Source organism: Fonsecaea nubica, assembly GCF_001646965.1.
Source record: "Fonsecaea nubica strain CBS 269.64 chromosome Unknown Scaff49, whole genome shotgun sequence".
NCBI classification, from domain to species: Eukaryota; Fungi; Ascomycota; class Eurotiomycetes; order Chaetothyriales; family Herpotrichiellaceae; genus Fonsecaea; species Fonsecaea nubica.
The window spans coordinates 208,429-235,526 of record NW_019173722.1 but is presented as its reverse complement, the minus strand read 5'-3'; the positions used below and the strand labels follow the sequence as shown (position 1 = coordinate 235,526).

Genomic DNA, 27,098 nt, shown 5'->3' with positions numbered 1-27,098 from the left:
GGGGATGCCAACTGTACCGCGCCTCTACCCTGTACGATGCCTTATTGGATTGGTTAGTGGCTACCTACCTAGGGAGTTTGGTAGTTGATGGAGGCCCGGTTATCCCTGCATCTATCTGTAGATCTGTATATCTGATGCGGAGAGAGAATACCAGTACACAAGTCTATCTCTACATGGGAAGGTTTATAGGTGTTCCATTTAATTCTCCAGGGCCTAGAGGTCGAGGTCGAGATAGAGGAGGAGACTCTGGAGAGTATCGCCATACCTATAGGTATATGTACATGTATGTGTATTTGTATACACATTATTTCGACTAGATAGATCCTTCCCCCCCTCTGTGACTGATGAATCCACCCATTCATCCCTCCGTCCATCCATCGTTCGTCATCCATAAATACATCATTCATCCATAAACAAATTCAAGATATTTACTTAGATTCCAAGAGCCGCCAGTCAGCATCATCATCCACCTGCACCCTGATCAATGCATGCGCGTTCATGAAATCCCCTAGTATCCCTATAACTCCATCTCCTCATCTCGTGTTCAAGAGATCGTGTCATTCAGAGGCCGTTGACCCATCCCATGTCCCATGTCCATCTCAAGTGTCTTGTCCGCGTAGTATCATGATATGTATAGCCAGTCGCTGGCCGCCTGCCGGCCGGTATATACCACTAAACCAGTGAAGAGGCAAACCGGCCAGCCAAGGTTTTTCCTTCTCTTTTTGTTTTTAGTTCTTTTCCTCTCCCCTCCCCAGTAAGTCAAAAGAGTAAAGTCGTAAAGTCATTAGAAATTTTTCCCCCGTTCATCAAATATATTTGGTAGTTTCCCCCCAAATTCCAATAAAATCGGCGAGGTGTCCGTGTTTCGCCAGGGTATCATCGTAAGAATAGTCAGTCGAGCAGGCGGCTCGGGGCCGAGCGAAAATATGTGTTCTCGGTCCCGCGGGTCTGCGTCGACTTTTTCATGCCAGCATGACATGGTCTGTGCGGGAGAGAGCAAGCCACTCAAGGGGTGGTTGCGGAGTGGATAAATAAGAAGCCTCAGCTCTCCATATACGGTCCGGTAACGTCCTGTGCTGGGGTAGATTGAAAATAGGTGTAGTCTGTAGCAGTCACAAGCCAGGCTTCGTGCGCGGCTTCGAAGAAGGTCTTAGGGTCTTCGTCGCTCGAGGGAGAACTCTGATAGTAGCTCGGTAAAAGCTTTGACCCTGGTTAATGCAGAGGAGTATTGACCTCCTCAAGTATCGTCGTCCCTGTTCGACACTGTGTCGCCATGTCAGGGATCGTTGTTCTTGTCGTCTTGGTTGGCAACAAAACTTCCAAGGATCATTTTGTTGACCGAGCCCGTCCAGGGGACGTGGTCGATCATGTCACTTTGGGCGCAAATCGTGCAGTCAGTATAGTTCACAACAACTCTCGGATGGGGGAAAAGGGTTGAATTTATTGCAGAAGCGACAAATAACTTACGGGACATCGTAGAGCTTGGAAAAGTCATCATCCAGCCTCGACAGTTGGGCAATCGCCTCTGGATAGTCGCCAAACCGGATAAACGAGATGCTGAATCGTCGGTCCTCCATATGGTTCCCATTGAGAGCCTTTTTCAGGAATTTGGCAATCTTGACCTCGACCGGGTTCTCGGCTTTGGTGCCTCTCCAAAGGCCGTCGGTGAGCACTAGGAGAGTCATGCGTTTGTTCTTGTAGCTTCGCAGGTATTCGTCAAATACCACCCCGAGCGTCTCCGTCATGTCTGTCTTGACCTCTGAGGCGGCGTCAAGGGGTATCGTCGGTGTTTTCTCCCCCATCAGGCTCGCAAAAGCTTTGGCAGCTTTTTGGCCTTTTTCATTGTATGGTCGTTGAGGCCCGCTGGTGAAGACCACGTCCAGGCCATCGTCATCAAGGGGAGCAAGCTTCATGGCCAGGGTTACCAAGACATACGTTGCTACAAACCAGAAACGGCGCATGCTGGAGCCGTTGTCGATGATAAATTTCTACGGACGCCTGTCAGATGGACATCAGAATATAACGGATCCAGAAGTAGGACCTACCATGTCTCGGTCGACGATGAAATCCTTCAAGTACTTGTCCACCTTGAACTTGCGAGTGAGGAAACTACGCCCATGTTCGAGCTCCAACCTGACACGCTGTATATCATAGTGGCCATATACTGGAGTCGGCACTGGCGGAGCGGCGTATAGATCGGTAAATGAGATCGAAGAGCTAGCAAGCTCGAGAGACTGTGTTGTCTCGAGCTTGGAATCCCGCCGCCTCGAAGTTGGCGGTTCTTCTGCTGCCGCGTCCGGCTGTTTCTCAGTAGTATAAGATGGGACTTTGCTGAAACGATGCTGCTGGTCTCCGGGGGCCTGAACAGGTGGTTCAAACAAGGGCATCTTCCCCCACGCTTTCTCGCTTTGCGACATACTTCTTCTGTCATCAAAACGTACCTTCTCGTGAACATCGTCTCTGACTTGCTCCGCTGGGCCTACACCGGTGCTGTCAGGATCCCCCACGGCCTGACCAGATGTATGACGAGACATCAGCTCCAATTCAGATGGCCTCCAGGAGCCATGGTAGGATTTGACAGCAGTTCCATTGGATTTTGCTGAGGGAGATAGTCGAAGGGGCGGCACAGAGTTTACATCGTCGTGGCTATCTGTATAGCCACGTGGGCTCTCATGCACCTGCAAGCCGTCAAGATATGAGGAGCCGCTTCTAAGATGGGGCTGCGGCGATGTTTGTAGAAGTGCGGGACTTTGCTCTCCCAAGATTTGTAGTTCCTCGGTCAACATCTCTGCACGATGGGCTGTTTTCGCTGGAGGTATATTGTCAAGTCGCTGCGACTTGCCTATGCGTCCAGACGTCTTGATCGATTTGACATGCTTTGGTTGGCTGGCCTGAGCTGCATTGGCTGGCGCCTCCTTGTCAAAGTTGTACAGGTCTGTGAGGAGCGCATCGGCGACACGTTTGCCGCGCTCGTCTCGATCAACTTTGAATTTGGCGACAGACACGATGTCGTCTAGCTCTTCACATAGCTTTGCAGAGCTGACTCGGTGTCCAGGGCTTTCCAACAGCATGTGTCCTTCCACAAGGTCAAGGACCCGGCAAGAGATGTTGTCCGAAGTGCGCACTATGCTCCGCAGATAGTGATGCCATTGAAGAACCTCTGGCAACACTTTCCGACCATTATGGAAAGCGTCATGGGCTGTTGGACACGCGGTGCTGGCCGTTGGGTCGGCCTGTCGCCGGTCTCGGAGGCGTTTAATGGCTGCTTTTCGGATAAAGTCGTACTGGAGTATTCCCTGCTGGCCCAGGATGACCCAGGTTGCTGCACGAGATAGCACACATCCAAAAGACCAAGTGTCAATGGTCTGACCGTGAGGGGTGCGTGTCTTGAACCGTGACTGATCTGTCTCAGGGGCACCTGTCATAGAGGAGTCAGAACCAGAGCTCTTCCCTGCCTTTTTTGAGGAGTCCACAGTACCATAACTCTGAGTGCCGCCATCCATATACTCCATAGGAATGGCTTGACTCCCTTTTTTCTTGAACTTGGTAAACCCAAAGTCAACCAGTTTGAACTCGCCATGAACCCTCAAAATATTGTCTGGCTTGACATCGGCGTGCCAACTGCAAGGTCAGTGACAGGAGTCATGCGAGGGAGCAGGGTCCTGTAGCATACCCATAGTATTCCTCTGTTTCACCGTCCCGGTCGATTTCGAGATTGTGTATGCGTTGCAGTGCCTCTGCGACTTGGAACAACGACTCCCAGAATGAGATGATCTCAGGGGACCGCACTGGGGGGCTCGAGAACTCGTGCGCAAAGAATTCGTCCAAGTCAAGCTCTCCGAATTCGAGTAGAATGTTATAGGTGTACCGTCCCGGGGTTACCTCATAAGAATAGTGGCCGATATAGCGAACCATACCTTTTTGGTCCTCCAGGCCGGCGAAGGCGTCCATCTCCCATTCAAACATTGCTCGATTCTCAGAGCCGTAGGATTTCAACGCCAACTCATAGAACTAGACAAACATCAGACACGAATGCATGACTCGACCCTCGGCCAGGCCAGAGACCTACTCACCTTTCCTTTGTCTTTGTATTCAACCATTGATGCCCGAAGAAATTGCTTCAAATCCTCGGCGATGCATTCAGCGGGGACGAGAACTTGGAAAACCTCTGCTGTTCCACCCTTGCCATTGACAGGCTGACGTTCGTAGTATGGAAAGATACACATTCCACCAAAGTCCCCGTGCATACGCCGTTTGAGGAGCACAGGGCAGAAGAACCACTTTCTTTTCTCAAAAGCGTCGATAACAGTATCCGGTTCGGAGATATTGGCTCGTTTCAAGTACTGCTCCAGATACTTGTAGTGGTGTTCTGTCGATGTAGTGCTCAAACTTGCGTCGGTTATATTGGCGCTGCGGAAGAGGTCCAGGAGGTGTCCGTAGCCAATGTCAAGGAGGACACTGAAGACGATGACGGCGCAGCCATCGCTACTGGAGACATGTTCAGCCGTTGGTATAAAGGTCGCATTGGGTCTAGGGCGCCAGACTTCGGTAAGGAGTCGTTTCAAGTTCGTGGCCTTTTGCCCTTCTCCCACGGATGCCATCCATTCCTGGAGTTGGCCGGTCTTGATATAGTAGCGGCCACAAAATGTTTCTTGTTTCCAACAGCCCCGCAGATTCGCTTGGAACTCCTTGAGCAGATCGGACGGAGCGGACGACCTGGCTCGGGTATTCATGTTGAGGACAGGTACAAGAAGGACATTAGCTCGGTCGCAACGAGAATCTGTAGGATCGAGTTGGGAAAGAGAGTCAGATCAGAATGCGCAGGTCAAGAACAGGCTGCGGCTGGCATGAAGAGCAAAGGCAACTTGTGCTCGAGATTGCAATGAGGCTGCAGGAGGGGCCTGGCCAGGTTTAATACTTCTCTGACCAGACGAGTATGTCGAGCATGCCACTAGGGCCCGAACGATTCTAGTAGCATGCTGGCATGAAGCCATGCTTTCAGCGGCCCTTTCGACCCGGCCCACGGCCCACTTGCGAGTTGCCTACCAAGAGGGGCAGACGCCTTTGAGTCCTGGCGGCGTTCGGGAGGCAGCTGGATGCCTCTCCCTTGAGTGTGTATTGGTCAGTCAGCCACATTTTGTCCAGCTGAGGCTCCAGGTGGAGGCAGCTCGAGGTGTCTTATTGGTCTCCCGGGGGTTACTCGCTAACAACTTCAGGGATGTGACCTCGGGCGCGTCCTTCCGCTGTAAGAAGGCCTGGGGACGCCAGCGGTTTAGGCGTATGTGGTCTTCCAAACTGGGGCATTTGTGAAGCCATCACCCGTCCAGAGAGGGTTAGAACTTAGAACCGATGTATGTGTGTGGGAAACATGTATATATCTAGGCCACTAGTTGATGATGGTCGCTTGTCTTATTGCCGGGACAAGTTCCCCAAGTAGATTTTGCTGCAGGGCTCGTCTTGGTCTTCTAGAATCTGTTTCTGGGGAACCGAGTCTGATAGACCATTTTGATGACCGAGGCCAGAATGGGAAAGATGGGCCAAATGCCACCTGAAGAAGACACGCGTTTCGAGACGGGTTCGTAACCTAAGTCTGCGATTGGAAATCAGAACGCAAACCCAGCCAGGCTCAGACCACACTGCCAGCGTTGTTGACAGTTGGTAATGTCGTGTCAAAGTTGGGGTTTGACACAGAACGAGTGAGATTCCGTGGTTGTTGCTTTTGACTTGGATCATCCCTTCCCCATCTCTTTTTCTCTGCAATCCTAAGGGCCCAGAATGCTCCGATGAATGTGAAAAAGGTCAAAGGCAGGGTCACTTGTAACCATCTATACATTGCCACACTGGAGAAGACGCCATCGGTAGGCGGTCCCCCAGCCTGATCCTGATACTTGATGATATCAGTGCTGAAGAAAGTCTTGTTTTGTCAGTAGGGAGATCTATTTAGGTGGATGTTGGCCTTGCACTTACCGAAACAAATGTCGCGGGGAGATAAACCAAGGTGACAATAGTGATGATTCGCATGACAATGGCTTCACCTTCCATGTTCAGGTTCAATTCTTCCATGCGCTCTGCCGCTTGAGTTTGTAGCAGTTGGATGATCTAGGAGGACTGTCAGTTCTGCTTCTCTCGCCCTTTCTGCATGTGCGACACTGACCAGCTCCTTTCTGTCTTTGGTGATCTTGTTCAGTAGATTCGCCCGGACAATTTGCAGCTTCAAGTTCGATATCATGTCGTTGGCCTGGGCTATGAATGTGGTTATGTCCGTGTCGCATTCATCTCTCAGGGTCTGGGGTATCTCTTTCTTGGTCCTGAGGCTGTCGTAGAAGTTGCACAAAGACTGCATGACGTCCACATTGGCTTCCAGTAGCATGATGGCTTCACTAATCTGGTCTTCCCGCGCCGTAACGGTTTGGAGATGTCGGATAGTATAGGTGTACTGCGCTCGGCCTGACCCACGGAGACCAAGGACTACCATAGAAGTCTCCTCTTCAAGCAAAGACTCAAGCCATAGTATGTACCACCGCCAGTTTGCCGTCGACCAGTGGGCGAAGAGCAAATGGGGGGCAAGGCTGGCTCGAAAACTGTCCTGTAACGTGTCAAATGTCATGTTCTCTGGCCTCCCTTCCGGGCCCGTCAACGACTTGTAGCGTTCGAGCAGGTCGTCGCCCCCTTTTGTCACTATCCAAAGCGCTGTGCCGTAGACGATGTCGAACCGATGATGTATTGCGGCAGGCTGAACTGACCACTCGTTCAAACTGATGTTCTTGGGGTCTTCAGACTTCAAAGTCACCGTTTTCAGATTGTAGCACAGCTGGTATAGCCGCCCACTTCGCCCAAGACTTGGGACCGCTAGTCCGCGAGGCGGATCGGACAGAAAGCTTTGTTGGCGAAAGCCGCTGAATCTTCGGTCTCTTGGCTCGCTCTGTGCACCAAAGACAAACACGAAGTCTAGGTAGATAGGCATGACCTGATGGTAGGAGAAAATCTCGCACATCAGTTGACGTGTGATGTTCAGTGGAGCCCGGGAGTGCTGGCCCTTGATATATCTAAAAATTCTCAATGATGGTGAACTCTACACAATGGTGACAAGCTCACATGAACCGGGACCCTGGATCTCTTCTTTGTGCAACCATTACCGACTTTGCCGGGTTATTCGCATCAGGAACCAGTTGTAAACCCAAGAAGTTCCTCGCTTTGACTGCATCGTGCGCATTGAGTTTTTGCAGCTCTGGTATGACTGTTAGTTATGCAACGTTATGGAGGAACGGCAATGGCACCATTTCCAGATGCATTGTGTAGGTCTCGAAATGAAACCTCAATATCCGCATCAGGACCACCGTCGACGAATAGATCATTTTCGACACGGTCTAGCAGCCGTTTATATATCTGTAAATCGCCAGAGTAGGTGTCTGTGCTGCTAGAAAGCAGGTTCTCCGGATACTGGGCCCAACTCAGATATGATTCCTGCAGCTTCGATGGGATCTGTAGTTCTTGCATGGCTGAAGCGAGAAAGAGTGTGTATGAGAGTGTGTTGATACAGCAGAAGAATGTTGACGCGGACGTACGGCTCTCTAGTTATATTGCTCCCTCTCGTTCCGCCACCTCGATGGCGGTGCCCTTGTCGGTGGATGGGCATGGACAACCCTGCGCTGCGGCAACAATCGCCTACTGAATCGTGCTGGCATTCTTCAGGACGAGGTGGAAAAACAGAAGGAGTAACTCTTGGCTACAGCGCCTGGTGTCAGTGGCGGGCGCATTTCACTTCGTACAAGCCGAAATGAGCGACTCAATAGATGATTTGCCCAACAAAGCCTCCACAGCCTAACCCTGTAAGCCGCGGGAGGAGGCCATGAGGGGAAAGCCACAGTAATACAAGGGCGCGCACCAAAAGTACTATTTACGCTATTTAAATGACAAATGTTACTGTGACAGAAGATTTCCTAAGCTTATAGGCACTTATACCTATCTCCTAGCTACAAGTTAGAGCTAATAGGCGCTAGCTTAGTCTTTATTTTCAGTCTTGAAAGGCGCTGTAGGTACCCAGGATTGAGCTCCGATATCTCCGGGGGCCGCTGTAAGGGCAACGAAAATAAAGTCTGTTGTCTTTTGATCAGCTTGTCATTCTATTACTAGCGTTGACAATACTTTTGGTGCGCGCCTCGGTACCTTACTCACACTCGTACGTGTAGAGGGGTCGGCAGGGATAAGGGATAGGCAAACTAGTCACCCGACTCAGCCTCACCAGCCTCAGCCAAATCTGCCCGCTTGAACCACTTTCCACTGGGCCTCGCCTTCTGCAAACCTGTTTTCCCGCTCAGAGCAGCGGCTCGGTCCTTGGTGGAGATCGTCTGCCGACAAGGCATCCAGCCGTGCCAGCGTAAAATGTTGCTTACTTGTCGTCTTTGTGTTCGGGGGAGACCGACCGACGTTTCTCTGCCCGAGACGTGGCCGGCGCGTGCAGGTTGGTGTTGGCAACCGTCGCACTGTCCCTCAGCCGTTGTAGCTCCTTCTTGTCCACCTGGTCGGCGAGGCGGTCCTGTCAGTGTGGTTTAAGGCGTTAAAATGGAATCCATTGAACCTTACATCATTCAAAGGCTCGGGCACATCAAAGACCCATTTATCGCCCACCTGCGACACCACAGAATATTAGAACGGAGCATCACACAGGCATTGCTCTGAACCAGACATACGCGCTCTTCGTTGAATTCGAGCCCAGGAAAATCTGATTGTGGGAATCGTTGCTCGAGATATCCTTTGAGCTTTTCCCATGTCATGCCGTTGTATACGCCGTATCCCTCCCGGTAGAGTTTGTATTTGGGGTCCTTTTTCTTGCCTTGTACAGAAAATGACTCGGTCAGTCTGCGGCCCAAGCTCCGACCAGGATTAACACTGTCGCCGGTGGGCCTGCGTCGCATATCGGGAGACATATTGCCTGTGATGATAGAGAATAATCCAAGAAAATGGGCACAGGAGTCGAGTTTTCAACCTCGTCCATCCGCATACCCGATCAAGACACGGGAGGGTGTAGGACCTCAGCTGACCGGTGTGCGACACGAGCCTATGCGGGCATGTGAATAGGATTGTTGTGCGCCGATTCGAGGTCCATTGGTAGGCTCTCGTAGGAGAGTCCAGTCAATGTGGCGTTAAACAATGTCCAGTTATTGGGCCCCGCATGTGATTGTCTTGGGAAGGACATGGTTGTGCTGTAGACCCTGGAAGAATCAGCAATCAGCAGGGTTAATGTGGTTCAGGTGTGGCATGCTCCCTTCGGGGCTTTGCAATTCCCTGACGCCCTAGTATGCCACTGATAGGAAGACTTGGAAATAAGCCTGAACAGCGCGGAGGCTTAAGCAGACCACGGTGGCCCAGTCGGCGATATCGTGGGTTGTTTCGGTTGGGCGCTTTTGTGGGAGCTTCAGCAGCATCATTGGACTGGTCGACTGCCTAATATTGTCTGTGTGAGGTTTTTCTAGGTACGACAAGTGTTCAAATGAGGCTTCAAGAGGGTTGTGTTCAGGAGGTGTGTGAGTCAATGTGCTGCTGCGTCTGCCCCGAGCATCTGTCCGCATGGCGCAGGCGAAACCTGGAAATCCGACACCAATCAAGCAGGAAACACTCCCTACCAGCAATCATCATGTTCGCAACCAAGTCTTTGTAAGAGTTCATTGCTCAACATTCGCCAATACACCGTGGGTCACTATTGGAGCTATACTTCTACATGTGTGAACAGCCTATGGGACTGTAAAAGACCAGTTGCCTTGCTCAATTGCGCTTTACTCTATACCTCATCTATATGATTTTGGAACATCCTCATCATCCAACAAGCTCAACAGAATCATAGCACGTAGCTTTAATCGCCCTTAGCCGCACGGCTCTCTTGAGGGTAGGATCTCGCGGATCGGGTCTGAAACATTCACCGTACATAGGCAGTCGAAGAGGCACAACAGGTCGCCATCGCGCGCAAGGTTGTCAACGGCAGGATCTGGAAATTCATATCTTGGTGATGATCATCCAAAATAGCTCGCAATGGTAGCAACAATTTGATGTTGGTGGTCGGTGCAGGTCAAAGTGTTGGAGAGTACCACGTGCCACCTAAGGTCAAACAATCGGATATTCTGGTCATTTGATACTGGAAGCTCCCGGCCAATCAGCGTCGATGCAAAAGATCTGATTCTTGGCGGCACCTCGGGCTCCTTCTCAATTGCGCCTCAAGCAAACCAGCTTCAACATCTCCTCAAGCTTCGTCTTCGACAACCACAGTCTCTCTTCTCTTCCTCACACTCACCATGCGTCCCGTTCCGACATCAGCGGGCTCTGCCCTGCGCACTTGGACCCGACACACCCTTCCTACCAGCTCCACCTCCGCTTCCTCCTCATCCTCTCGTCTTGCCATCACAGCTTCAAACATTCCCCAACGACGACTGGAATCCTCCGGGGCAGCAACATCCGGTAGCTCCAGCTTCCAGAGCCCTTTCCGGACGCCCAAGTATGATACACGCAAGATCCCCAGCTTCAAGACGTACGAATCCAAAAACTCCGAAGTCACGAATCGAGTCTTTCAATATTTTATGGCCGGGTCAATGGGATTGTTGGCTGCTGCCGGGGCGAAAAACACTGTGATAGGTAGAGACACCCATATTGGAGCTTCAGCAGGCTATGATCATGAGCCCATTGCAGCGGTGCGACGGATTCAAGTGGTACAGAGCTGACCGATTTGCGAAATTGCACAGACTTCCTAGAAAACATGTCTGCATCTGCCGATGTGCTGGCCCAGGCCAAAGTGGAAATCGACTTGGCCTCCATCCCCGAGGGCAAAAATGTCATCATCAAATGGAGAGGAAAGCCAGTCTTTATCCGTCACCGCACTGAAGACGAGATCAAGGAGGCTGAATCTGTTGAGTACGTCCTGGTTCCCCTCCAATTCCCGAAGACTATGTGCACTCTTAGGAAGCTATCCTGTACTAATAACCTCCCACAGCCTCTCAATCCTCCGTGACCCTGAGAAAGACGCCGACCGGGTCAAGAAACCCGAGTGGCTTGTCATGTTGGGTGTCTGTACACATCTGGGATGCGTCCCCATCGGCGAAGCTGGCGATTTTGGTGGCTGGTTCTGTCCTTGCCACGGTTCGCATTACGATATTTCGGGACGAATCAGGAAAGGACCTGCGCCATTGAACCTGGAGATACCTGAATATGATTTCCCTGAGGAGGACAAATTGATCATTGGTTAGAAGAGTCGTTGAGGTGTCAAGCAGGAACAGACAGAACCGCTGACTGGCTGAGTACTGTGCTCCATTGGCGGCGTGGTAGTGGTCAAGGGCGAAGATCACAAGCTAGGCACAGAACTTGGGAATCACAAGTGTTATTGTACATATTAGACAGCAAGACGCTGGGAGATGTCGGGAGGCAGGTGGTCGGAGAACATCTAAGAGCATTCCATCACCTGGTTGTAAGGAGGGCGAGCGAGAACTGCCAAAACAAAATCCACATATATTTATTTTTCCATTTCATTAAAGCCCCCACGGTGCTACCTGAGTCTCTACATGCCGTCGAAGCTCATAATCGAGGTCCAGGTTTTCTCCCTCTCCCCCAAAGTAACCCTGAGGTATGTACCCGGGAGGAAAGGTGACACATATAATATATATACAACAAGCTAGGTGAACTCATTCTGCGGGTCCCAGCTCTTGAAATGGACCCCAATAGAGCATTAGAGTCAAGGCATCGTGGTGGGTTCATGTCAGGTCAAGTCAGGTGAGACAACTGGGCCGGGTGGGAGTGTGAAATATGTATGTACATGACAAGGACCAACGGTACTGGACTCGGTAGATGCATATATATGTACATAAAGTCATACACTACCGCGGCCGGAGGAGCACAAACAGGAGGCCCATGATGGCCATGCCACCAGCGACCCCTTCCATGGCGACGGTGGTCAGATCTCGCTGCGAGACGAGGATCTTGTGGTCTTCGCTGAACAGCGCCCTCAGGGAGTCCTCGTACCAAGCGAGAGGCGAGTCCGGGGATGTCCAGCGTGAGAGCCCGTTGACGGGCTGCGCAGAGGGGATCTCCTCGGCAGGGATGCCGGGCGGAAGAGAATCGGGAGCGTCCACAGCCACGGCCTCTTCAGCTTCGAGTTCACGTGCTGTTGGAGTTTCCGCAGCTGCTTCGATGTTCGATAATGGAGGTGGCGTTGGAGCTTTCTCGTCTGATGTTGAACCCGTGACGGCGTCGACAATCTGTTCCGCAATGTTGTCCGCCACTGCCTCGACTTTCTCGCCCGTTGTCATGCCCGCCACAGCTTCCGTCACACTCTGGTTCGGCTGTACTATTGCCATCTTGGTCTCCTCTTCCCTTTCTTTGAGCGCCATCTCCACCTTCTCCTCGAAGCCCTTCACCAAGCGTTTCCGTCGCCATGGTTCCAAGACGACCTGGAAAATGAGGAACAACAACACGTTGAGACCCATCAATCCCCATGTGCCCCACGTAGACATCTGCCTGATCTTGTCACTCCAGATTTGTTCTTCGTGATACCGAGCTAGGATCGCCTTCGCAAGCTTGGTGGATGCTTCCTCATACCTGGCTTCTGCGTCGCTTACTTCCTTCTGCGCGGCGGATTCGGCTTGCTCGTTGGCGTGATCTGACCGATATAGGCTGGTGAATCTCTCCAAGTCTGCAGGCGACCACGTATGCTTCCTGTGCAGCAGATCATTGACTTCACGCTGCGTGGTACTGCGTTTAGCAATTGCTTCGCTGTAACGGTCCCGGGCTTCCTTCACGGCGGCACGACACTCCTGGACCACAGATTCCTGGCGTTCAATGTCGGTCTTCAGTGCTTCAATCCCCGAATAGCCTGTCAGATCATTGAGTCGGCGAGAGGCGGTGAAAACATGGGTTTGGAAGTTGTCCATAAAATGGCCAAAGCGTTGTTGAAGGTCCGCATAGCGCGAGGAGAGGGCAGACGGTAGAGGTTTACTGGGAGAGCCGGAGGACTGGGCAGGTTCTGGTTTATCGGGCCTTTTGTTTTCCTCGTGTTTGGAGGCATGTACTATTGAAGAGGACTCGGGAATGGTGTGGATAATTGTTTCGTCTTGAGGTTGCTTGAGCTTGTGTGGCATCTGTGCCGCCGCATCGGCCCTTGAGTCGAGGCTCTCGCCTATTCGATCTTTCGCATCCTCTATCTCTTGATTGATATCCGACTTTTTCTCGCTATAAAACCGAGCTCGAACAGCTATTCCTGGCCGCTGGGGTGCCCATGGCTGCGCACTTGGTCGCACCACCGAGGGGAATTGACGGGGTAATGTGAGGGGTCGGTGGACAGGCTTCGCGGCTCGAAAGGCGGACCATAATGTCTGGGACAGCCGTAGGGGAGCTTGCTGCATTGCGAGCAGCAATCTGATCTTGACATCCACCGAACCTGCGAACACAGTATTCAGTTTGCCATTTCGGTAGAGCAGTAGTTAAACAGCTTCCTTTCCATTGATCGGCGAGTTTTTTTCGGTCGAGGAAGGTTTGCCGGTGCCGACAACGGGCGACACCAAGCAATTGATCCGCCAACGTCATAGTGTGGACGGAGTTAGTGAGTGAGTCGTTAGTACAAGGTATTAGTTGATATTTGCAGTCTTGGCCGGGATTCCTCTTTAGGCTATCGTTGGCTATGCCAAACCTCCCCGCCAAAAATTGAAGATCTCAATGCTGGCCAAATTGAAGAGAGAAAATCTCTAACCATTGAACCCACCAGTGCCCACCCCTCGTGTCTGACCCGGCACTCACTCAAACTATAGCCGGAAGTTCTCGTGCCGGACTCTCCCTTTCCCAAGGGTTTCAGTTGATCTTGTCCCCGGCAGAGAAAGACAAAACCGACATATAAGACCCATCACTACAATATACACCCGGTCCATAAAGCGTCTTTCTTCGCCCTGCCGCTGAATCTGTGGCATTTCTGCTCCCCCTCAACTCCTCACCTTCTCGACCGGTGTCATCCCAGTCGAACCCCCCCAAAAAAGATGCCTTTCCCTCAAACCCTCGAGGCCAAGCCTCGAGTCATCTTCTTCACCGACTTCGATGGCACGATCACGCTCCAGGACACCAACGACTTCATCACAGACAACTACGGCATGGGCTACGAGCAGCGGCGGAAGCTCTTCCGCGCCGTCATCGACAAGACCGACAACTTCCGCAACACGTTCCAGCAGATGGTGGACTCGTGGAACATGCCCTTCCCGCGCGTCCTGGAGATCCTCAAGGAGAACATCAGCCTGGACCCGGCCTTTCGCGACTTTGTCCTGTGGGCCCGCGAGAAGAAGGTCCCCGTCATCGTGCTGAGCAGCGGCATGGCCCCCGTGCTGGAGGCCCTGCTGAAGCATCTCCTGGGCGAAGACCTGATGCAGGACCTCGAGATCGTGGCCAACGCGACGCAGTTGCGCCCGCCCGAGAACTCGCTCGACAAGCCCAACGGCTGGACGATCCAGTACCGCGACGACTCGGGCTTCGGACACGACAAGTCTCTCACCATCCGCCCCTACGCGGATGCGATCGCAAAGATGCCCGCGCACGAGCGACCCACCCTGCTGTACGCGGGCGACGGTGTCTCGGACCTGAGCGCCGCGCGCGAGACAGACCTGCTCTTTGCCCGAGAAGGCATGGACCTTGTGACGTACTGCGAGCAGGAAGGCATCCCCTTTACCGAATTCAGTGGCTGGGACAGCATCCTCGAGGAGACAAAGGATATCTACGAGGGCGTCAGGACCGTCAAGAATCTCGCCGAGGAGGGTCTGCGCAGACACCGGACCAACTCTATCGAGTCTCACGGGGCGGTGAAGCCGACCATCAGATGAGCGCGCTGAGAGAGACACGCAATTTATAACATTGCATGGCCTGGACATGGAATGGGATGGGATTGATGGGTTTGCAACGAGGACGATCATGAGTTAAGAATAGAAAGTGATATACGGGATTAGGTTGTAGAAGCCTATAAGGATATCCCGCGACGGATTACAATAGACTAGGATAGACTTCGGATTCATATAGACCACGTGCAGTGATGGATAATCAAATGGCATATTTTGTTCGCCACACACATGGTACCTCCCCAACACTCAAAGCCACACTATTCCCCCTCCATGTCTGCAATATCAAGATGACGTCCTTTACTCATTGACCCAAAAAAATCACGAATGCTTTTCGTCATATTCATTCAGCGCCTTCCTCAAGACCTGTTCGTCCCTGGGCACCATCCGGACCGTGTACCGGCGCGGGACGCTGACGAGCTGTGTGGGATCCTGCACGCCGTTGACTGGGTGTGTGTCCACGACGCCGGTCCCCTCGGTCGGGCGGACGTCCTTGATCTCAAACGCGCTGAGCAGCCGCAGGTAGATGGTGTACATTTCGCGGTTGGCCAGGAGACTGCCCGCGCACATCCTGTAGCCGAGGCCGTACGTGAACAGCGGGGCGTCGGGCTGCTCGAGCCAGCGCTCCGGGCGGAAGGCGAACGGGTCCGACCACACTTCCGGGTCCATGTTGCAGGCCCAGGCGTTGAGGAAGACGACGCTTCCCGCGGGGATCGTGTGTCCGTTGTAGACGACGTCCTTGACGGTGGCGCGCGGCAGGCTGAGCCGAAGCACCGTGTAGTATCGGAGGAGCTCTCTGACGAGGGCCACAATGTAGGGGATGGATTGGTCGTCGTACGCGTCACAGAGGATCTGGTCCTGTGGGTAGACCTTGCGAATCTCCTCGAGGGCCTTCTGTTGGATTTCGGGCCGTTGCGCAAGAAGGGCCATGGACCATGCGACCAAGGTGGTGAGTGTGTCCAGCCCGCCAGAAAGCATGGTAAGGGAGATGGAGATGAGTTCTTCGGTGTTGAGCTTCGCTTCCTTGTCGAGGATGACGTTGGCTTGGATGCAAGGTTGATGGATCCCCTTGGCCATCCTGTCGTCCAAGTCGTCGTTCAGCTTCTTCAGATATACGTCTCTTCTGCGCCGCATCTCCCGGGCATGAGCACTCCCAAAGCTGAACGGGTTCAGTCGTAGAAGCGGAATGTAGTCCTGCAGGTTGCCCGTGGTGGAGCGAAATTTGGACACTTCTTCCTCAACATAGGTGATTTCACCAAAGAGTTCATCGTTCTGAGATGCCATGCGAGTCCCCCAGTTCAAAGTCAATGCCAACGATAGCGACAGGCGCTGGATCATCGGCATCGGGTCTACAGGAGTCAGTCCACCGTCTCCATAAGTGATGAATTCATTCAAGAAGTCCCGTGTCTCGACATCGATGTGTGGGATGTAGGTTGCTACACTTGGTTTGTTCAGCGCAGATGCGGCACCTTTTCTTCTCCGTTTCAGAGACTCCGAGAAAGGGGACGTTCCTATTGTTGTTCCGCTCGTAGAGCTCACCACCTTGTGAAAAGTGTAGAACTCTGGTCTGGAGGCGAGTGCTTGCGAGTTCGCCCCAAATATCTCGCGGGCAGCTTTGCTTCCGTTCACCACTATGACCGGGATGTTGCCCAACATGATTTGGTAGACGTTGCCATACTTTTGGGACCATAACCGGTATTGCTCTGCTGCGTTGAGGCGGATTTGATGGATATTGCCGATGATGGGTAACCCCGAAGGACCACCGAATCCTGGAATGCGGGCTTGATGTCTTTGGATTTCTGTGATAAGCAGATACAGAAGGGCGCAAGCTGCTGCGAAGTATGCCGCGAATGCTATCGGTGCTTCTTGAGCGTGGCCCACCAAGAGTTTAAGTGTATTGTCGATCATCTTGGTACCCCCGAGAACGATAGGTAAGCGGCAAGGCAAAGAGAGTAAGGATGAAAGGAGGAGAATAGTCTATACGACAATGGGGAGACTGGACAGAGAGATACCCGGTATATATCACACATTAAACAATAGATCCACCCCGGAATTATGATGTGAGGGGGGCGGCAGTGGGACTGTGGAGGAGATGCGAATCACCAACCAGGAAATCGTCTCATTCCGTGGTTGTTTTGTGGAGAGCGGAATCAGCACCGCTCCAACGTAGAGGCGGAGATGGTCGCTGAAAGCATGTCCAGGATATAGCAACGCCCTCATTGGATCAATCTGCATAGTCAGGGCCAGTCGGTGGAGGGGCTCTGGACCCAAAGAGCCTTTCTCCTCAGCCTGAAATAATGCTGCAAATTGGCAGTTGCTGGGAAACAAAGGCGTCTTGAGAACGGGTGTGTTTGAGAAGACAGCGAAACAGCGAACATTTCAACGAAACTGCGTTGTCCTGTCTGGTTGGTACCTCGAGATCCCTGGTGGCGTTCGAGAGCCCATGTGCTAGAACGGACGGGACATCCGCTCTCACCTCATTCCTGCGGAAACGATTGTAAGAATTTGGTCCCTCCAACATCATGATCAGTGACACCAGGAATCACATTGTTCCAGAATAGATTGCCCATGAGCGGCGTGCAGAGCTCCTTGTAAAGTCCACCTTGTCGATCGAACTTGATGCCGAGTTCGGTACTCTGCTCACTGCCCTCAACTTTCTTCCCAATCAACGTTTCTTCATCAAGTGTACCCGTCATGATGACAATCATGTCGTCCACACCAATGATTCGCCATGTGAGTCCGCTCCCACATTGAGAGCAAAAAGACCGGATAGCGGTTTCGCTTGACTGGTATTCTTTGTAGGTTGGGCATTTGGTGATGTCGCCGACAAGCTGGGACGGGTGAATAAGAAGGTCATGGGAGACCAACGCCCCAGTCCACTTGCGACACATTGTGCATTGACATGTGGCTCCCTGGATTAAATATCATTAGATATGTCTACCATGCTGGAGGCCAGGCATCATACATTGGCTGGCCACGCCGCGTCCTCTGGAAACACCAGTTTGTATCTGATGGAGCCGCAAAGACAACCACCAGAAATTGATTCAGGCCTGGAAGCCATTGCAAGTGTTGTGCCGACGAAGGAGAAAGAGGAAATGGTTTGACTAGATTGATGTTGGGATATATATCCGAGCTGTTGGGCTGTGGCTGTTGGTGTATGCCCTATTCTTCCAGTGTTTGTGGGCTACTTTATACCCAGGGTGGCTTTTTCCATCAATTCAATTTCTGATGGGACATGTTAGGCAACCACATTGATTGATAATTTTGTGTCTCAATGGTTGGAGCCAAGAAAGGTCGTCGAGGCATTCCCTGCACTCAATTATCCGACCAAGAGACAAGTCAGCCGTCACTGAGAAAGTGCGAGAACGCCTACAGCACCATGTCGTATTCCCTCGTATTCGCTGGTCAAACGTGGTTGAAAGGCAGGGCAAGATATGTATACCAAGTGACCGGCCTTTCGACGAAGCTTGGCCGTGGCTTGTCAACTAGGCATCCAAATCCTTATCCTGCTATGGTTGCACGAACCATATAGATTCAACATGTGATTGGTGTCTTGTCCAGTTTGTATTTGGTCAGCAACAAAACTTGGCCATGGTATTGATTGTTGCGCTCTTCCGAAAAGTGAAAGTCCAGACGTGCCCAGCGGCTATTACAAACCATCTCAAAGGTAATGTTCGTATAATGTGCCTGGCTGAATACGGCGGGAAACTTCATTTTGCTGCTTTCCGGCTTCTCCTGGAACCTGGAACCGGCGCGGCTTTTCCACCAGCGGCAGAGGACACACCATTTGCAGCGACAACTTTGTCGGTGCTCTTGTTTTGTTCTGCCTCCTTCTTTGCTGCTGCCCTCTTCTTAGCACCTATCTTTTCCAGGTGCTCGACCTGCTTCTCGCTAAACTCCCACAGCTTCTTCGCGACTTCTTCGTTTTTGACTTCTGGTCTGAGAGGCTCGTACTGCCTGCACTCTTTGATCATCTTTCCTCCTGCGCCTCGACCATATTCAGCATCCATGGCGGCGAGTAGGTAGCTCTGGGCTCCTTGAACAGGGGACTTTAGAATGAGCCACCACAACGGCCAACTGATCAGATAAAGGAACAGTCCCCATATAAGACCACCTGACAGCCAGCGGCGCGTGCCTGGTGTGCGGCAATAACCAGGGTCAATTATCAGCGCCCGAGCATTGTTGAGTTCTTTGTCTGGCCTTTTGTATGCGTCGAGGTGTTTTTGAAATGCATATGCAAAGGTCATGACTGCCAATTTACTTCGGCTGTATGAAGCGCTTCCTGATTTGGAAGCTTTGTCTGTAGTTTCGAAGTCCAATTTGCCGCCAATGTAGCTGCTGCATGTGCTAAACAGAATCCTCACGTCTCGATCTGGAGGTTGTGCACGTATGGCTGGCGAAAGGATGCTGAGTAGATGGAAGGTGCTGAGATAGTTGATCATCCACTCGGCTTCCAGTCCATCCATTGTCTCCTGAGGCGTGCCGAAGTAAGGAGTCATCACATTGGCACACAAAATGACCATGTCCAGTCTCCTTGGAGGTGCGTTGTCTACCCATTTTGTGGCAAAGAGCCGTATTGAATGCAATGAAGATAGATCGACTTGCTCGGCATATATCAGCTCATTATTTGTAATTGTTCGCACATCTTCAATGTAGTCCACGAGGAAAGGGTCCGACGGGGCATGATAGGTCAGGAGGATGATCTGGGCGCCTCTCGTGGCCAGTTCTTGCACAACGGCGGCTCCTATGCCTGAAGTTCCTCCCTACAAACTGTGCGTTAGAACATATATGGAAGATTTAAGAGGCAACCCTCTTACCGTAACCATGACCACCTTCCCATGCATGAGTCGTTCTGATCGACATCTCGCTCCGCTGAAGTACAGTTTCAACAAAGCAATGATACCGACTAACGCTGCACCCTGAGCGACCGTCCAGATAAAGGGTATATTCGAGAGACCCCTGCCGAAGCCCTCCGCCAGCAGAGGAATAGGCATCGTTCTCTTGCGTTGTTTGGAAGTGCGGGAAATGGAGTGAAGTGAATTCAAATCAGGGCAGGACAGGCAGTACCGAGTACATTCGTAAATAACTTGAGACAAAACTCCGCCGAATCCGCCTATCGCAGGCGCCGGGTGCCTGAAACCCACCTGGCAATGACGCCACAACGCCAGATATTATTCCTCCTCAGATATCGCAAAGCCTCTGAACAACAGCACCAACAAAGGAATCTTCTAAAGGTTCTCTCAAGGGGTCATGGCGGACACAGATGAAGACTATTACATCCCGCCCCAGGATCAGCGCGTCTTTGGAGCTGGTATCAGACGCAAAAAGATCAACTTCGTCCCCGCATCCACTCCGGATTCACAGATATCTACAACCAAGCCATCAACCTCGACAAACGCCAGAGCCCGATATCTAGCCATTGTTTTACCGCAGGATACTAACAACCTTGAAAATACGGAACGAGATCTCGAGCCGGACCAGGCTCAAGGCATATGCGCAGTGTGCCAGCAACCCGTTGCGGCCATCGACGAACTGGCCACAAGTCATGAAGCCTCAATCGCGCATCAAGTGTGCCTGAAACATTCTTTCCCACCATCCGACCTTGACCGCGATCGCGTTGGTCTACGATATTTGTCGAGTTACGGATGGGATCCTGATTCTCGAAGAGGGTTAGGCGCAAAAGAAGAGGGGATCAGAATACCCATCAAAACGAAGGAGAAAAACGATACCGTGGGTTTGCGAGAGACGGTTGATGAGGAAGAAACGAATGTGCTGAAGAAGAAACACAACCCCAAGAAAGAGGAAAAAATTGTGAAATTGAACGCCAAAAGAGTCCGAATTATGGACGACGAGGCGAAGAAACGGGCAGAGAAGCTGAGACAGCTGTTCTACGGTCCAGACTTGGAGAAATACTTGGGACCCAATAGTTGACAATCCAACATAGCCGGCTTGAACCTGGCTCAAACCGTATATGGGAAGGGCTTGATCCTCTCTCGTGCAGTGACCAAGACGGGAGGACACGACTATACACAACATCTGCGGTTTCCCCTTCCTCCTCCACTCGACGCCACGCTAAGTCACCATCATACAAGCATGCGCTTCTAGTGCTTCTTGAAAAATCCGAGGTGTTTCTTCTCCTTATCTTTCTTCAACTTGTGCTGGCCACTATCACCAGACGGCGACTGGTAAGGTTGGGATGGTTTTGAGTACGGGGGACCTGTCCCCACACCAGGTCGTGTCCCGTTCTGTGGTCCTCTGCCACCAAGATTCATGTTTGCCATCGCGTCAGTCGGCGGCCGAACCTTTTCGGGTGGTCTGCCGTTTGCAGGTTGCTGAGGTCTTTGTTGTTGCTGAGCCTGTGGGGGAGGCTCTGTCATCCATGCTGGTAGCCGGGGGGCGGCTCGATCCATTGGCAGGTCAAGCTGCCGTCGCCCAGCACTGAGTTGACTGACTTGCCGCAAGAAGTTTTTCGGTGTTATCATGTGGGTTGTTGCGAGGAAAACTTCTTTGCTAGCCATCTGAGAGACTTCATAGCAGGCTCGTGCTTCGGCATAGGTCGCGCCGCCAGCAACGAACACAATGATGCGTTGGCGCGGTTTGTTGGATTGAGAGCGCGTTTGAGCCCATGTAGGCTTGCCTGTATTTCGGAGAGAAGTCTGAGAGACACTCATTTGGCTGTTTGGGTCATTGAGGTGTGGCTTGACAGGAGGGAATACATTAAGATCCAATGTACCCTGGCATTGTTCTTCGAGCATATACCTCAGCGCTGGCTCAAATCGTGACAGACTCACTTCCTCCATGTTGCTGACATCTCTGATCTTGGGTGGGAACAACGGCGTCGGAGTAGGCGTCACATCTTTCAACTGCTTTTCAACCCTTGCTCCAAGAGTTATCAGGTTATAAATGATTTCCCCATCCATCGGTGAGAGTTCGCCGTGACAACGCAGCTTTTCGATGTCTCCCCTCAAAATGCCATTCTTGTACAAGATGTATAAAATCAAAAGTCGAACTCGATCTTCATGGACGACACTGTCATCGTCAAGCAGTCTGACAACCTGATCTGCTAGATTCTTCGGTTTCTTGTTCTCCTCGTCGAGCCCTGTGGCAAGAGATTGCTCGACTGAAACAACCTCCAGGAGTTTGTGGTCTGCAAAGATTTTGGCGCATTTCTCGGCCATGTCAATATGGAGTGAAAAGGCTTCTTTACCTTCCTGGAATTCTGGGAGTCCCGCTAACATGTCCTTGATGGTGTTGATACTCGCCGGTTGTCCATCGTTGTCAGCAAATTGGGGGTTTTTGGCTTGGAATTTCCTGAATTCCTCGCTCAACTTGACCAGGAGATCTTTCATGTGCATGTGTCGGTGAACAACCCAGAGGTTATCTTTCTCTGTAATCTCCACATCTTTTTCTTCCTGATCGGGTTGACCTCGCCTAATAATGTTTCTGTATGTTATCTTGTCCTCATCGTCTCGAATCGGTAAGAGATCCATTGCCATGGCCTGATATGTCAACTCATGGACAAAGGGAGACATCAGATCCATGGATCTGTCTGTGATCAGTAGAACCGCTCGAGGCCGATTACCAGGGTTCTGGGGGGGAAAATCGTTCTGAGGATCACGGGCATAGTCGTCCAACGCACTCTGGACAAAGCTGGCGAGATGGTAGCATAGGACATCAGCAGCGTGTCTTTGATGCTCCCTAGGCTTGTAGAATCTGATAAGAGGGTATTCGCCTAGAGACACGCACATAGACACGAGTTTCTGGGTCACGCTGTCCAAGTGGTCCTTAACCAACGAGTCGCAAGCCGGGTGAAAGAGCACATGAAAACTCCATGGTTCGCGAAATGTGACGAGGTTGCATTCTCGCGGAAAATACTCGACGTTCAACGTTCGAGATTCGACAATCGACTGTGCTCGAGACTCTGAGCGGAACAGCTCTTCTCCATGATTCCTGGGTAGTTGGGAGGTCCAGATGAGGTGAGCACGGCGGTACCTCTTTCGGCTGAGATCAGCCTTGAGGCTTTCGACTATGTGTGGTAGAGGGGAAAGGAGGTAAATCGCATCGGTGTCGGGGAGGCTCTGCCTGCGGTCTTCGAGAAGTTCGATATTGGTTATGTTGGCGTTGAGTATGTCATCCTCTTTGCACACGTTGTACACAATTCGTTTGCTTTGCTCATCCAAAATCAAGACTTTCCAATCTCTGCCACTGGTAGCCCGAATCGTGCCTAGTATGATATTCCGCTGAATGTCGAGGATGGAGGTTGCCATGGCCGGCACAAGTATTCAGAGTGAGGAGTCTTGCTCACATACTCAAGAACATTGGATGACTCCAAGACTCTGCACGCACAGTTCATCAAAAGCGGAATAAGAAGTTCTGTTTCGTGTGTCCGTGCACCGACGGGCTTTGTGGTGTGGGATACTTTGCCGCAGGCTGCTGCGGTGACATTGGGCGGCACCCCAGCCTCGTCCAAAGGTGGGCTACCACGTGATAAGGCTGCACATGTCAATATGCCACCAACTTTTTTCGATGACGATGGTAGGGAGCGCTTCCTCTCCTACCAATTCTGTATAGTAGCGATTCGGCGAGGTCTACGAGGACAGAAAACCCATATCATAGTTATCTGCGCTGTCCTCCTAAAGTGTGCCTCCGACGTTGCTCAGATCTGCCGGGGCATGTACATTCCCTCTACTCGTCGAGCGCAATGCCTCTTCTGTTCGTTTCGAGCCTTCTTTGTACCAACGCCGAAACGATGTCCTGAAAATCCGCGCAGTTTCTCTGCCACCGCCAGGCGAACAGACCGAAGACACCATAAAGCCGCACCTACCGCAAGGTCTGTTTTCTCCGAACCTTCGAGGTCTCGCCAGCCAAGTCGGCGTCCGATCCCCAAAACATTTCAGATCTCACCCGATGCGAGCTCCAACCGCGTTCGCGTCAGTTTATCGAAGCTGAAGAAGGAGTTGGAGTCCACAAAAGTGACAACAGAATCAGAAGTCACACAACTGGCAGCGCTCGATCCTAGTGGGACATACTGGCCCGCATTCAGGCAACTGCTCGAAAACACACTCACAGCGCGCGGTGCCTCCGAGGCCGCAGATTTTGACGGATTACTATCTGATATCGGTCGCGCTCAGTTGGGTGACTGGCAGAATGAACTCCCGAGAGTGCTACACTTTGGCTTCATTGACTATGTCCTGTTTAGAAGGGCACAAGATGCCCCGCAGGAGCGTTCGGCACTCGACGATCTACAATTTCCTATAGAATGGTATACCAATGCTCGACAGGTGCAAAGAGATGTCCACCTGCACATTGGTCCTACCAATTCAGGGAAAACCTACAATGCTTTGAAACGTCTGGAAGAAAGTGGAGACGGATTTTACGCAGGCCCGCTACGGTTGCTAGCACACGAAGTGTACTCAAGGTTCAAAGCGAAGGGCGTCCCGTGTGACCTTATCACTGGAGACGACGTCAGATTAGAGGATGATCCCAATACAAAGCTACGCGCCTCGACTGTCGAAATGGTCGACATCTCCGCACGGTTTGAGGTTGCCGTTATTGACGAGGTGCAAATGATGGCTGACCAGGATCGGGGTTGGGCATGGACTCGAGCTTTCCTTGGTGCCAACGCAAAAGAAGTGCACATTTGCGGAGAAACTCGGGTGCTTCCCCTTGTTCGAGAGCTGACGGCATCCACGGGAGACATACTTCACGTGCATGAATACAAGAGGCTGAATCCGCTCAAGGTCATGACAAAGAGCCTGCGAGAAGATCTCAAGAACCTCCGCAAAGGTGACTGCATTGTGGCATTTTCGGTCGTCAACATTCATGCATTGAAAAAGCAGATCGAGTTGGACACAGGACGTCGTTGTGCCATTGTTTATGGTAGCCTCCCACCCGAAACTCGCGCACAACAGGCTGCGCTGTTCAACGACCCCAACAATGACTACGATTTTCTGGTAGCAAGTGATGCTATCGGCATGGGCTTGAATTTGTAAGTCGGCTAAATCGTGTACGAGGAAAGCAAACTGACGTCTGGCTCAGGAGCGTGAAACGCATTGTCTTCCACAGTGTTTCAAAATTCAATGGGACTTCTATTGTGCAGTTGTCAACCGCTCAAATCAAGCAAATCGGTGGTCGCGCTGGACGCTTCCGAAATGCGCATCAGGCTATGAATAACACCCCAGCCGCATCGGAATCTAACGTAGGTCTAGTCACGACTCTCAACGACGAAGATTTACCTCTTGTGCGAGCCGCAATGGAATCGGAGGCTGCCCCTATCAAAAGAGCAGGTATGCTTCCACCCGCTGAGGCAATGGAGGAACTCGAGGGTCGTTTGCCCAAGGGGATCCCCTTCGAATATATCCTGCGACGGTTGTGCGGAAAAGCTGCCACACATGAGCGATTTCGGGTATGCAGTATTCGAGACCAGAGTCGAATCTCTCGAGTAATCGAACCTGTCCGAGGTTTGACCATGACTCAACGCATCATGTTGACAGCTGCACCAGCTACTTCAGCCTCCCAAGCGATGGATGTGGTTATGCGAGCCTTTGCGAGATGCGTGGCAGAGCGACGACAGGTGACGATCGTTGACGTCCCTGAAGTTCAGCTTGAGGTTCTTGAGAAGCCTGTCTCAGGAGACCGAGCATATCTTGAAAGCCTAGAAGACCTTCACAAGTCGCTCGTCCTCTACCTCTGGCTCAGTTACAGATTCCTGGGCATCTTTAAGGACAGGGAAATGGCCGTGTACGCCAAAGAGTTGGCAGAAGACCGAATAAACACCTGTCTCCTTGAGTTTTCTGCCAACCCCGATCTGCGCAAGAGAGTGTTGTCATACAAAAAGAGGATGGCTCTTCCTCAAATCCAAACGGACGAAACTTCGACTACAGAACAAGAGTCTCCTTCGGAGCTACCAGAGGAATCTGATGCCCTTCCTGTGGGCTGGATCCGGGGTTCATCAGGCGTGGAGTTCGAGGATTCTCCGCCTCTACAGTCTTACAACGTCGCGCATGGATGAATTTCCAACACGCTATCGTTCGGCTGTCTCATGTTCTTGGGGAGAAATCGCATCCTGGCAAGGAGGCTTGATATACTCGATCAGGAGATGATGTCGAACCTTCTGAGAACACCCAGATGTTACAGGATTTGGTCGAGAAACCACTTTAAGATACAAAGGCCACGTCATGCACAGACAAGTGTGTGTATGTGTAGCAGTGGATGGCTTTTTATTGGGTCGCTATTGTGCTACCTTGTACCAATACCTCTTATTCGACCAATACCGATCCCCGTGCTTCATGGAAGAGACTCGAGGGCGAGCCAACCGTCAATGTACTTGCCATACTCATTGTTGAGTAGCCACTTTGTCAGCGGTTGACGGGTTTGATGCTGCCATTTCGCGAGCGAGCTGGTCCTCGGTCTTTTTGTTGCCATGCAGGATCAAACGGTTCAAGAAGCTCCCTGGCTTGCCTGTGTCATGTCCTTCTTTTTCTGCATCATCGGCCTCTTTGGTGACATAGTCCATGGTTTCTTCGTCGGCTGAATCATGCTCGTCAAAGTTGACTGGACACGAGGTTAGCAGCGGCGTATATGACACTGAAAGCATGGAGACCAGAGGGAGACAGTGAATGCTTGAGCTTTGTGTCAAGCCCTGTGGAAGTTTCACAGGCTGAGGGCGAGGAGACGGAAGTGCATACTCTCTTTGTCTTTGTGGCTAAGACGGCGCTTGATCTTTGCCCGAATGTTCTCCATTTCCGGTGATGACTATAATAACAGACTGGACTGGGGCGACGCTCTTTGCAATGCCAAAGGATTGTGAGGGAAGGACTCTGTTGTAGAAGGGTAATGGATATCTGGAGGAAAAAAAGGACGGATTGTAGATTCTGATGGCGGGGTGAAGGTACCTTTTTCTACTTACTTGAGCTTCAATTAGAGGGTCAAGGAGGGGTGATCTACTGGCATTGACACAGTGCAGGCACCGTCGTCACCATCCATCCACCATGTAATAATATGATATCCAAGGTCTCGACCTAAGAAAGACCCTGCCGTTCAACTGTCGACAAATCGAGCCTATTCGCCAGGTGCCACCAAGTGACCCAACAGAGCTGGGGCGGCCTGCGCCACCCAAGGTGCCGCCACCCAGATCGAGCCAACCCAAGCGAAGCGAGGTTTGTTTGATCCGCAGGCTGCATCCCGCTTCCGCTTCTCAAAAATTCCATGTCCATCTCCAACATCGAGAATACATCACCAAGGGCCGACAGC

At 51.8% G+C, this 27,098-nt stretch overlaps 12 protein-coding genes across 12 annotated transcripts; 5 read left to right on the top strand and 7 right to left on the bottom strand.

Annotated features, from left to right (window-relative positions):
• Positions 1-5,626: 5,626 nt before the first annotated feature.
• On the bottom strand, positions 5,627-7,497 carry AYO20_07252 (hypothetical protein; the record flags this gene model as incomplete). The annotated part of the gene is made up of 5 exons (XM_022645539.1): positions 5,627-5,914; positions 5,968-6,099; positions 6,155-7,046; positions 7,096-7,228; positions 7,278-7,497. The coding sequence occupies 5 exons, from the start codon at positions 7,495-7,497 to the stop codon at positions 5,627-5,629; spliced, it is 1,665 nt and encodes a 554-aa protein (XP_022498578.1).
• An 892-nt stretch (positions 7,498-8,389) lies between these two features.
• On the bottom strand, positions 8,390-8,927 carry AYO20_07251 (hypothetical protein; the record flags this gene model as incomplete). Its single annotated transcript, XM_022645538.1, has 3 exons — positions 8,390-8,536; positions 8,584-8,628; positions 8,691-8,927. The coding sequence occupies 3 exons, from the start codon at positions 8,925-8,927 to the stop codon at positions 8,390-8,392; spliced, it is 429 nt and encodes a 142-aa protein (XP_022498577.1).
• A 1,359-nt stretch (positions 8,928-10,286) lies between these two features.
• Positions 10,287-10,709, top strand: AYO20_07250 (hypothetical protein; the record flags this gene model as incomplete). The annotated part of the gene is made up of 1 exon (XM_022645537.1): positions 10,287-10,709. One exon carries the CDS (start codon positions 10,287-10,289, stop codon positions 10,707-10,709), a length of 423 nt encoding a protein of 140 aa, XP_022498576.1.
• A 35-nt stretch (positions 10,710-10,744) lies between these two features.
• Positions 10,745-11,231, top strand: AYO20_07249 (ubiquinol-cytochrome c reductase, iron-sulfur subunit; the record flags this gene model as incomplete). The annotated part of the gene is made up of 2 exons (XM_022645536.1): positions 10,745-10,899; positions 10,979-11,231. The coding sequence occupies 2 exons, from the start codon at positions 10,745-10,747 to the stop codon at positions 11,229-11,231; spliced, it is 408 nt and encodes a 135-aa protein (XP_022498575.1).
• A 624-nt stretch (positions 11,232-11,855) lies between these two features.
• Positions 11,856-13,379, bottom strand: AYO20_07248 (hypothetical protein; the record flags this gene model as incomplete). Its single annotated transcript, XM_022645535.1, has 1 exon — positions 11,856-13,379. One exon carries the CDS (start codon positions 13,377-13,379, stop codon positions 11,856-11,858), a length of 1,524 nt encoding a protein of 507 aa, XP_022498574.1.
• A 624-nt stretch (positions 13,380-14,003) lies between these two features.
• Positions 14,004-14,834, top strand: AYO20_07247 (hypothetical protein; the record flags this gene model as incomplete). Its single annotated transcript, XM_022645534.1, has 1 exon — positions 14,004-14,834. The coding sequence occupies one exon, from the start codon at positions 14,004-14,006 to the stop codon at positions 14,832-14,834; it is 831 nt and encodes a 276-aa protein (XP_022498573.1).
• A 333-nt stretch (positions 14,835-15,167) lies between these two features.
• Positions 15,168-16,754, bottom strand: AYO20_07246 (hypothetical protein; the record flags this gene model as incomplete). The annotated part of the gene is made up of 1 exon (XM_022645533.1): positions 15,168-16,754. One exon carries the CDS (start codon positions 16,752-16,754, stop codon positions 15,168-15,170), a length of 1,587 nt encoding a protein of 528 aa, XP_022498572.1.
• Positions 16,755-17,323: 569 nt separating this feature from the next.
• AYO20_07245 (hypothetical protein) lies at positions 17,324-17,737 on the bottom strand (the record flags this gene model as incomplete). The annotated part of the gene is made up of 1 exon (XM_022645532.1): positions 17,324-17,737. One exon carries the CDS (start codon positions 17,735-17,737, stop codon positions 17,324-17,326), a length of 414 nt encoding a protein of 137 aa, XP_022498571.1.
• An 819-nt stretch (positions 17,738-18,556) lies between these two features.
• AYO20_07244 (hypothetical protein) lies at positions 18,557-19,840 on the bottom strand (the record flags this gene model as incomplete). Its single annotated transcript, XM_022645531.1, has 2 exons — positions 18,557-19,609; positions 19,664-19,840. 2 exons carry the CDS (start codon positions 19,838-19,840, stop codon positions 18,557-18,559), a joined length of 1,230 nt encoding a protein of 409 aa, XP_022498570.1.
• A 256-nt stretch (positions 19,841-20,096) lies between these two features.
• AYO20_07243 (hypothetical protein) lies at positions 20,097-20,777 on the top strand (the record flags this gene model as incomplete). Its single annotated transcript, XM_022645530.1, has 1 exon — positions 20,097-20,777. One exon carries the CDS (start codon positions 20,097-20,099, stop codon positions 20,775-20,777), a length of 681 nt encoding a protein of 226 aa, XP_022498569.1.
• A 170-nt stretch (positions 20,778-20,947) lies between these two features.
• AYO20_07242 (hypothetical protein) lies at positions 20,948-23,113 on the bottom strand (the record flags this gene model as incomplete). The annotated part of the gene is made up of 1 exon (XM_022645529.1): positions 20,948-23,113. The coding sequence occupies one exon, from the start codon at positions 23,111-23,113 to the stop codon at positions 20,948-20,950; it is 2,166 nt and encodes a 721-aa protein (XP_022498568.1).
• A 434-nt stretch (positions 23,114-23,547) lies between these two features.
• Positions 23,548-25,857, top strand: AYO20_07241 (hypothetical protein; the record flags this gene model as incomplete). Its single annotated transcript, XM_022645528.1, has 3 exons — positions 23,548-23,558; positions 23,617-24,834; positions 24,885-25,857. The coding sequence occupies 3 exons, from the start codon at positions 23,548-23,550 to the stop codon at positions 25,855-25,857; spliced, it is 2,202 nt and encodes a 733-aa protein (XP_022498567.1).
• Between the last annotated feature and the right edge of the window lie 1,241 nt (positions 25,858-27,098).